The sequence below is a fragment of the Crocodylus porosus genome, unplaced genomic scaffold (genome assembly GCF_001723895.1).
Source record: "Crocodylus porosus isolate Cpor-Errol unplaced genomic scaffold, CroPor_comp1, whole genome shotgun sequence".
NCBI lineage: Eukaryota > Metazoa > Chordata > Crocodylia > Crocodylidae > Crocodylus > Crocodylus porosus.
Window position 1 is genome coordinate 68,154,329 of NW_017728947.1, and position 11,356 is coordinate 68,165,684.

Below are 11,356 nucleotides of genomic sequence, written 5' to 3' on the forward strand. Positions count from 1 at the left end.
AGAAGTGAGCGAGAAGTAGACCCTGGCTTGAGGCAAGGGGGAGGCGTACTCCTCCCCTCCCCTTCCCTCTACCATTGTCACATCATGTCAGGTCTGCTGCTCCCCCCCACCGCCATGGCAGGCTGGCTTCTCCCCCCCTCACTGCTGCCACAGTAGCCCATAACAACCCTGCAGGCAGCAATGGGGGGGGAGGGGGGTCAGGCCAAGGCCCGCATCAGTGGCCTCATCCCCACCCCGGCAATGTCTCAATCCTGTTTCCCCACCCTGTGCCGCCACTGCCACCTCTGTTTCAGTCAGCCAGAGTGCAAATAAAGCATTATGATTATGGACAGACAGACAGAAGCCTTTTATAATATTAGAATACTTTTTAAAAAGTACAAGTCTGAGCAAAATAACTAAAATTAAGCTATTTTTCAAAACAATGCATTAAGCAGTAATTTAATGGGGCTCAGAATTTTTAGAAGCCAGCTGACACTGTAACAAACAAGAGATAGTTGGGGTGTTTTATAGTGGGTTTCTGTGTAGACAAGCTAGTGCGCACACATACTTTTAGACTAAATGATTATCCTACACCTGTCTGCGAATGCTGGGAACAGAATTCGGTGGCCCAGGTGGTTGCTTCCAGTCCTAAATGCAGGGTTTTAGGTACATATTTTTGTTACATTAGTTCTCTCTCTCAAGGGACTAATTTAATTTAAACAACAAGTTACCAAGAGCCAGATCTGACCCTCCCAGAGGAAAGCCAGTGGAAAAGAAAACATGCTCTAAAAGATCCCCTCACAGAAATTCCTCCTTGAATTCTTCTGCTGTGGTAGGGCTTTTCTTCCACACATGAACAGCAAAGCTTAGCCTTAAGTGTCAAGTCCCCTAAGATCCAGAAGCACAAGAGTACCCACCAAGAACCTTTTGCTTCTGACTTATGTGCCCCTCTGAACAGGTTTCCAGTACAGGTTTTTTTGCCCTTTAAAATTATGTTACGTTGTTAAAAACTGAACAGTTAAAGCTTTTAAAAAGCTTGGTAGGTTGATTTGTTCCATTTATTTTTATTGTAGCACTCTTATTAGCAATTGCATTTTATCACTCACTAAAATATGCCTAATGGATGTAAATAATTTTATATTCTGCAGTTAGAAAGGAGCTCTGCTATTCACACTGAAATAATTTTATCACTGTCTGAAGATATCTATTTCTAGATTAAGTATGGAAAATAGAACCATCCCTTTAGGTTCATAGCGACCAATATATCTGTGGTTTCCAAAACGGAAGAATACACAAAACAATATTTTCACAATGTTTTAACAATATTTTTAGCAGTGAAGAGTAAATAGTCGAACAGAAAGCTAGATACAGTCTAATTACCAGAGGCTTAGGCAATTCATATATGCTCTCCCACTTACAAAATACTGCAAAATATTAGCAAAGGAACAGTATAAGAACACAGTAACAGTATACTTTTAGTTTTAGTCCCTTTTATTTCAACATCAAAAATAAATAATTTTAGCATAATTTGGAAAAATGGACAAACTGCTAATTTACTTTATCACTAAGCAACATCTCAATTCAAACTAAATAATCTTTAACAGAGTACTATTAAAAAGCTTCAAGTTTAGTGCATTTGTGTAAAACTGCAAATATAATAGACACCCTCATGATTCTGCTAAACCCCAGGTGGAAAAACCCATCCTACAACTACAAACTGGAACCAAAACCAAGTACCTCAAATCAACCTGTGATCACTACACTGCTAATGAGCAGACAAACGACCTGAGGAATAAATCACCACACCCTGAGGATGTACTAGCAGAAGCTCTATAGGAATAGGAATGAATGAGAAGCTGAGGTTTCAAATACTGCAGTCAGCTAATTAAACTAAAATTACATCTCAAAACCCATCAGTTTATTGCAGCAAAACAGTCCAGTACCATTCAACAAATAGCCATCTTCCACTGCTTTCCTAAAATTAAAAGAGTGCATATCCATGCAAGAGTGATTCAGTGAGTCAATACCAGAACTCGCAACACCTCAGCTTACTGCTATACCAAAAATGATAGGATCATAGGATTGTAGGAAACTGCGGCTGAAAAGGACTTCACGAGGTCATCCAGTCTAGCCCCTGCTCAAGGCAGAATCAGCCCTAACTAAACTAACCCAGCCAATAACCTGCTCTTGAAAATTTCAAAGGACAATGTAGCACAGGGATGTGCAATTATTTGGACTGGAGGGCCACTTAAGGATTTTTGGTGAGCTGAGGGTCATGGAGGGGGACCCAGTCTCAGTGCACCACCGCTCCCATCCTCAAGTCATGCTTGTTTACACTGCTTGGCACGAGGGAGGGCTCTGCTCCCAAGCCTGCACCTACACTGTCAACATCCCATGATCCTGGTCCCAGCCCTGGCCTTGTCCTGGATGCCATTCACCACCCTCCTCCCCTGCAGCCCCATACCATCCACCCAGGTTAGCATACCTTGCTTGCAGGGATCCTGGGCAGAGGACCATGGAGATCCCACCCACTCTATCTAGTGCCCCCTGCAGTGGATGAGGGACAGATGGGTGAGGGTGCCCATACAGTGGCAGAAAGACTGGCAAAGGTAGCTGGAGTGCAAGGGCTGCCAGGAAGCCAAGTATGGCCCCTGCACTGTCCCTACCATGACACCCCCACCCCACCACTTGGTTCAGCACACTACAGCTCCTGGCATGCCCAAGGACCACATGCAGGGATAAGGTGGGTTGCACTCCACACAAAGCAGCACCTCCATGCCTGAGGGCTGCAGGACTGGCTGCATGCACCACAGCTCAGGGTGCCCCTTGCACCTGGGCCAGAGAGGCACCTGACACAGTGCAGAGTCACAGACAGAGTCACTCGGTGGGCCACATCTGGCCTGCAGGCCATATTTTGCCCACCCTGGTATAGTGGGCTGTCACTCCTTTCACTAAATTTATTTTTCCTGGGGCAAACCTGTCCCCACAAAAACCAACGTAAACAATGAAACATACAAACAACAAATGGATAACCCAAAACCTGTGGTGCTTCCTTAGACCCTGAGTGGGCAACCTGAACTCTATGCTTCTCCCTTGGCACCATAGCTTTCCCCCTGCCTTTTGCTACTCTCCCTGAGAGTTTTTTTAAATTTCCCAGTCACCCCGTCAGCCAACGCAGTGCTCCTAAGCAAGCACGTTATTACCCTCTAACCCCTGTAGCAGCAGGGCTCCAGCCCCTAAGCCATGTACTTTGTTACAAAAAGAGAGATTCCAAAACTTCTCTGCATAGCCTGTTCCAATGGCTGACCACGGTCAGAAAGTTCTTCCTAAACTCCAGCCTAAATTCTGTCTGCTGCTGCTTGAGGTTATTACTTCTAGTTCTGTTCCCTACAGCCACTGGAAAAGCCCATCTCCATCCCTCTTTATGCCCAGTCTCATCCCTTCAGGTACTTAAAAACTGTTATCAAAATCTCTTTCAGTCTTCTCTTCTCCAAGATAAGAAACCTTAGCTCTGTCAGCCTTTCCTCATAAGTCACATTTTCTGAGCCTATAAGTAATTTTTGTCACTCTGTACTGGGCTCTTTCCAATCTGGCTGCATCTTTCTTGAACTCTGGGGCCCAGAACTGAACTTAGTACCCCAAATGAAGCCTCACCAGTGCTGATTAGAGCAGAAGAATCACTTCCCTTGATTGGCAAGTGACACTTCAGTTAATACAATCTAAAATACTGTTGGTGTTTTTTGCAACAAGAACACAGTTGGCTCAAATTCAACTTATAGTAGACTGTAATACCCAGGGTCCTCCTTGGCAGTACTGCAGCCTAACTAGTCATTCCCCCATCTGTTTGTACATCCAATTATTCCCCCTGTGAGCCACATGCAGATTTTACTTTATTTTTCACCCACCAAGGATGAAACTGCTTTTACCATATTTCTCACATATAACATGCACTACAGTTTCCACCAGCTGGTTCCTGGAAAACGTGCAAGTTGTATGTGAGAAAGTATGGCATCAGGGCCGACCGGGGGGGGGGGGGGTGTAGAATTGGGGCAACTGCCCTGGGCCCCACATTTTGCAGGGCTCTATGGAGCCAGGTAGCTTGGGTGCAGGAACTCCACACTGCCGCCACCCTCCCAGCCGTTCGGCACTCCCCACCTGGCTGAATCTGCCACCAGCTTCCTCGTGTCTGAGGGTGGAGTCCCACACAGGCCGATTTGCTCCAGGCCCCACACCCTGCTCAGGTTGTCTCTGTACAGCATTATAGATTATACCGCTATTTCATACAGGAGAAACCAAACAGAAGTTACATGATCTCCTGGAAGATCGATTCAGGCTCAATTTTAGGAAAAACTTAGAAGGCCAGTACAGCAAAATCTTTGTTACTTTCACCAGTCTGACCACTGCTCTCTGAGATCTAAACAACAGTAATGACAACTGACTTGCTGCAACATAAATACAGTACTGCATCATTAAAGCACAAAAAGAAAAAGAAAAAAGAAAAAAAAACACAAAACCCAACACCTTACTTTTTTAATGCTTAAGGTTCTAGGAACAGGAAACAGGAAAATGAAGTCTCCTGCATTTTTCTGTTTTACATACTCTGAAATACTTAAAATAGCTTACTCTGCCAATCCACAAGTTTTACTTGCATAATCATGAGTACCAGGAGCAAACTAAACACGTTCTAGCACAAATTCAAGTAGTAATGCATAGGATCAACACCTATGCCATAAATATGAGAAGTTATTCTGCCTTCTCTGTAAAATCACTATATAAACCTGTATTATAGGATGAAGCACCAAAAAATAGATTATATTTCATTTAGATATTATACAGCTATTATGGGCTATTTTCACATTTTAAAAGTGAAAGAGTTGTTTTTCAAAACCCAAGCTTAAAAAAAATCTGTCAAACAACCATAACATTCCCTGAAACATGCATACAAACATTACACACTAGAAATTAGAAATCCTGGGTTCTAGCCCTGTCTCTGCAGTCTCATCTTTACTAGAAAAGAAAAAAAAAATTCCCACTCTATGCTACTCAACACAAACTAAACAAGGAAAAATCCTAGTGAACAGAGTTCATACTTTTAACATGAGTAATTAGGATGAGGAAAGCCCTAACCTTCACAAAGAGTCACATTAAAGTTACAAACCACCTTAACTTCACAGGATTTTACCTCACATTTGGTGGGAACACAAAGCAAATACACATACATAGCTTTTCCCTTTCTGAAAATGCACGGGGGGGGGGGGGAAATGTGGTTTAGTGGTTCAAAGCAAGATAGCCAAAGCCTATTCAGCCTGAAAGGCAATACAGATAGACAGACAACATTTCTATTGGACAGTTTAGAATCATGGTGTCTACTCCCAAGGTGGCCTCATATAATTTCTCAGCTTCTAAACTGTGTCAGCAACTTTCATTTAACTACTTGATAAGTTAAGAGTTCACAGCCTTAGTAAATAATAAAGATGTGAGTACACACAGAAGTCTCATACAGGTCACCTAGAGAGAAATCTGGATTGTGGCATCTCTATCACTGAACATTTTTAAGTGCAAGTTGGGCAAAAAGGCATCTGGGATGGTTTAGACAAACGGGGGGCCAGCTTTTTTGGCAGGCATACCAGAAATTAGCTGTGCGCTCTCTCCAACTGCCACTCTGATCACCCTCCCTCTGCCTGATCTGCTGCTTTGCTTTCTTCCCTATGTTCCCCACCTAAATTTGCTGCTTTGCTTTCTGCTTCTTGTCCCGTCTCCTCCCCAGTCTCCTGTTTGCCAGACCAAGAGACTGCCTGTACTACTTGTGGCACCCATATCGAAGACTGGTCACCCCTGGTTGAAACAAACATTTCTGCTTAGTGGGGTTGGACTAGATGAACTTGGGAAGTCCTTTCCAGCCCTATGATCATACAAACTACAGCAAAAAGATGTTGAATTTGAATTAATTGTATATTCTGTCCTAGCTCATGGAACATTCCCTTATACTACTGGGGGATATCTGTAAAAATCCTATTTTAATTGTCAATTTCCCAGCACATTTTGCCCAGACAGATACATTATGTTTTCACCACCAAGTACCTGCAGGTTTGTCTTATCATTTGTGTTTATAAAGGGGGAAAATGTAGAACTATGGCCTAACAAACACTCCTCTCTTTGTTACCGATGATTTATCAAGAAAAATCAAAATGTGGAACAAAGCCCAGGATCTACTGCATTCCAGATTTCTTGCACCAAACATATGAAAACAAGGCGAGAATCCAATGAAAAGACTTCTAAAAAGAATCCAAGACTTTACTTTTAAAATTCTTAACAGTCCAACTAGATCAACCGGGATTTCAAATCAACCCAACTATTCAAATGCTCAAACTATTTTGTCTGTCATTTTAATAATACCTCTACAACACAGAGCTTTAAGACTAGTGATAACCCATATACTCACTGTTTAGTCCATCTTATCTATGGAGTTAGACATAGCACTTAATATTTCTGATTATCTTAGTACTTGTACTCCAATACAGCCATTGAATAAAAACTATAATTCAGTTTTAAATCATTCTAAGTATTATGAAATTGAGCTACTAAGGTTGTTGCTACTGGTTAAAGTCCTAGGCATCCAAGTGCTAAGTGACTAAGAGTCCACTTTTCTCTGAATCATCCTCATTAGAAAATGACTATACTGCCGATAAACAGAAACAGGTTAGGAACACTATAAAGACAATTTTGTCAGATACAGTATGCAAAAACCTGAGCCAACAGCATCAAAATTAGATTGCCTGGCATCATAACCTTTTACAGGTCTCACACCCTGTAAGCTTCTGCAACACCACTAGAACTCCGCATGCATTACATCATTCATTTTTGCTTGTTTGTTCCCCATCTTTCTGACCCTGGGCAGAAATTTGGGATGGTCCATTTATACCATCTTCCTGAAAAGGACATATTTTGAACAATTCATTTTCAATAACGTTTAAAAATTTTTAGAACTAGCCAATTCCTAGAGTATTGCAATGAAATAAAAGGCTTTGAATCCATCTTCACCATATATGCTAATGAAAAGAAGCATCATAAATATATCCAACACTTGTAAGTGAAAATAATTGGTGTTTTCCTTGACTTAGGGTAAAATATGTTCCTGAAAACAATCTACAAATGTTCTCATGTAGAACAGGTTACGCATTCATGTTATTAATTTTTTTAAATATCTTGGTTTCTCAGATTTCCCAGTAACCACCAAACGAAACTGGTGATCATTAGTCGTACTTCATTAAAACTGTGACTCACTTGGTTTGTATCACAAAGACGACTATGCTTTATGGGGGTTTTTTTAAACAAAATAAAAACCCAAAATTCTCCCATAAAACACAAATCTGAGAAAGATTCTCTCACAGATGGAACAAAGTATTCTAAATTTCAGTTGCTAAATTCCACAGACCAAAGTTTCCTAACCAATCACCATTAGCACTGAAAACAAGAATTTCTTCACAGATCAAAGGTCTTGAAATGCAACAGCTGTGCAATATACTACAACCTTGGCCTCTCCCAATTTTGCTGTACAGCAGGAAAACACACTTTTAAATGTTTACCAAGACATTTTCCTAAAGGGTCAAAAAAGGCTATGTCTACATTACAAATGGAGCAATCTGAAACCATTTTAAAGATTAGTCACTGAAAAATGTTTGGTAACAGATGTGTCCAATGCTAATCCGTAGTTAGGCCAGACAATTTCTTTCAAAATATTACTAAAAATAAACTCTAGAAATACTATCAAGAATTAGATTTATCATGCTCTCCTCATGTGGCTAAGATAGCCAATGAGTTAGCCAGTTTGCAACAGATTTCAGTAACTCTTTTCAAGACATAACAGTGCTCTAAAGCAGGCCCCTGAAGAAACAAAGTAAATTGGAAATCTACTCTATTAAAAAGTTAAATAAAAGTAAACTCCCAAGACTAAATTTCCCACCTACTTCAGAAGCCATACAATTTGTGCAATTTTACAAACATATTATTCTACTTATATTTTCTCCCTCTCTCAAGTCTCCATAAGAGGCAAACAGTTAAAAAAACACAAAACAACAAGCCATATAGTGAAACCAACCAACCAATGCCCTCCACTACATAAGACAGTAGTTTTCAAACTTCTTAGTCACAGAATCCTTTCATATCACTTCTTCTACCATGGAAGCCCTATCTGTGGAGCCAAGCGAGCTGGCCCAGCAATGGTGGTACCCACTCCATTACCCTCAATCTCTTTGTGGAACCCTTTGACTTCCTGTGGAACCAGGGTTCTGTGGAACACACAGTCTCAAAACTACTGGCAAATGGTAAAACTGAAAATGGTAAGTGGTTCCCATTTTACCCAAATTATGATGGTTAAAATAAATAAATAAAAGCAACATTGCAACCTTACAAGTGTTTACTATACAAGCTTTTACAAAACAGCATCTAACATGTAAAGGGACCAAAGTCTTTTGTAATCAGTGTTCAGCTTTTACTAAGATAATAATGTTTGCTTTATCAAATGCAGAAGAAAAATGTTCACAAACACTATGTTTAACAAGTTCCTATTCAGCCCTCATCTTTAAGCATACAATGGGAATGGAGCCACAGACTTGGAAAGCAAAAGAACAATGGTGAAATGGCACCTGGATCTGGAGGAGCCCAGGGGCCATAGGTTAAGCCCCTGGAGTCCACAGACAGCCCACAGGCTGCCAGTTGGACAGCCCTGCCATCAAAAGTTCTTTAATTATGTACTCAAACCCTGATTAACAGAGACAAGGTTAGACTGATTTCCTGAGTTCTTTTTACAGCCTAAGAGCACAGGTACCAGAAAAATCCAAACAAACAGACGGGAAAGGATCAGAGAGTTCATCTCCTCATCACAAATATCCACCCATAATGATATTTATAAATTCTAAGCTCTCCATGCCAAGGAACACCAGATCTAATTTCTAAAGCAATGTGTAACATACACTTTTATTACAATAGCAATTTCTAATTCCCAGTTACTATTTCATCTAAACTCCAGAGAAGTCACATATCCTTACAAACGTTTCTAGTACACAGGACATGCACTACGACTGGTCAAATACACATGACTAAAAAAAAAAAAAACAACACCACCACTCTGGCAATGGTGTGTATATGTACCCACAGTCCTTAGTTTAACTGTGATGGCATGATTCAGTAAACAATACTCCAGCAAATCAAAGGTTGGTATGATTAAGGGAAAAAAAGGAAACATAAGGCCAGAAGGAAAAGGGAGAGACCAAAATGGGAAAGCAGAACAGAAAGTCAAAAACCTTGCCACAACACAACACATTAGGCCGGGGTAGGCCAAATCCAGCCAGCCAAGGGGTTTCATCTGGCCAACACCAAGTCCCTCAGCGCCACCTGGCCCATCACATGCAGCTAGTCCCACCACCCCCAAGCCTGCAGCATGGCTGGAGCAGCACAGCAGCCAGACTTACTTCCCAGCAGTCCTGGCAGCTACAGCTCCTTCCACATGCTACCACCTGACCTGACCCTGCTACCCAGGCACCATGGCCAGTCTGCCCCACATGCACTGGTGGGGGCTGGGGCCCATGTAGGCAGGGTACATGGCCAGGCAGATAGGATGGGTGCAGAGTGGCATAAAGAAGCAGGACAGGCAGGCAAGGCCAGGATCTTGGGGCAGTGATAGCACACAGTCAAAGCCCAGTGCAGTCACAATCCACCACCTGCATGGCCCTGTGATGGGCACTGATTCTATGGCCCACAGTGTCACCGCCCCAAGATCCTGCCCATCCCACTCCCAGTTGCAGCCCTCTGCTCACCTGGCCGTACCTGCGGGTCCCAGCCACTCTCTATGGAGACCACAGGATCCCAGGGCAATGACAGCATGGGCCTGGGGGCAGAGCCACAATCTGCTCCCCAAGTACCCTAGCCTGTGGAACCAGTGGTTATCACAGAGGCATGCGGGGAACAGATCCCAGGCCCGGCCACACCTGCCCACCCCACTTCTTCACAGCAGTGCTCATCCGGACACATCCACCAAGTTCAGTTTTAAAGGCTCGATTTTTACTTATTTTTTTCTTTAAGATCAAAATGCCTACCCTCCAAAACCCTTACTTGGCGCTTACAGAGGGTAATGTTATTATAATAAGTTGTTATAAGCCACTGATACTCAGGTAACAATCCTAAGCGACAAAGCCAGTTATGTTAATTTTTTTGGCTTGCAAAGTTCAAAGCAAGTGCTACTATGTCTTAGAGCAAGGAAAAAAAAACCTTCAGTGATGCAGGCATTTTAATATAAATAAAAAACTGAATTTTAGGGTTAAAAAAGTCAAAATAATTTAATTAAATAATTTAATTCCTCTTGACAAAAGAGAACAGGAATATTTTTTTTTTTAAACTTGCAAGAGGCCTTTTAGAAATGAATCAGCCAAGACGCACCAGGATCAGCTATTCAACGTGTCACACTTCTTAGCATGACACATTCATTTTGCAAAGGAAGTCATGATATTATGGTGGTATGGTCTGAACAAAGATCTAAAGGTTTTGTTCTGCATATTTTCAAGAGTTGCAAAAGGTTCTCGTTTACGTCTAATTTTGTATAAACTTAATAAGGAGAAGTGGTTAAATAAAATTGACACAATCCAGGCAATGGATAAAAAAGTCCCTACTCTCCCAACAAAAAAAGGAACCATACTTACGTTTCAAAACAACGATCCACGTTGTCTGACATCAAAAGCAGCATGCATAGCTGTTCCAGCGCTATTAGTTGCATATCCCTTTCATCCCCTTGCCCCATTTGCAGCCATTCAAGCAACGTGTCTGGATCCACATCTGCCATGTTTTATAAAAGTTGATTTTTGCTTTAATTAAAAAGTATCCAAAAATAGCTTTTAAGTGTTCAAGCCAGAGTAAATCTAGTACAGTGAAATTTTCCCTTCAGTCAGACCAGGGCTTTTGCAGTCTTCACCTAAAAAAAAAAAAAAAAAACAGCAACTCATAAGTATATACTCATCTTCTACATTTGTGTCACTCGAGATTTTATAACCATGACCAGTTTTGTTTGGTTTTTTTCAAATGACAAAAGAGTTAGTATGCTCTACTTTAGTGGAATCTTCTTCCCCAGAGACACTGATGAAAGCTTTAATCTATTACTATTTTTAGTGAAAACCAGAACTTGGGAGGCAGGAGTGGAACGGCACTTCCTAACCTGCTATATCTTTGTAAGCTAGTTTCTCGGATAAGTATTACCTGAAGAATAACAATTATTTTTATATCACCTTCCCAAGCAAAAGTGTCATTTCCCCAAGAGTTGAGCATTTCTGCAGTCACAGAAAAATCTTTCTATAAAAGAAAATGGACCTCTCTCTCAATTAGTACCCAT

The 11,356-nt window shown here is 41.4% G+C and overlaps 1 protein-coding gene across 5 annotated transcripts in view; it reads right to left on the reverse strand.

Annotated features, from left to right (window-relative positions):
- The window catches only part of HECTD1 (HECT domain E3 ubiquitin protein ligase 1), a 90,279-nt gene extending 79,317 nt beyond the window's left edge, over positions 1 to 10,962 (reverse strand). For all 5 annotated transcript variants that reach the window (XM_019551232.1, XM_019551234.1, XM_019551233.1 and 2 more), the window contains exon 1: positions 10,674 to 10,962. In XM_019551232.1, the coding sequence (XP_019406777.1) occupies positions 10,674 to 10,813 (140 nt within the window). In that variant the 5' untranslated portion in view covers positions 10,814 to 10,962. The remainder of the gene's footprint in view (positions 1 to 10,673) is intronic.
- Between the last annotated feature and the right edge of the window lie 394 nt (positions 10,963 to 11,356).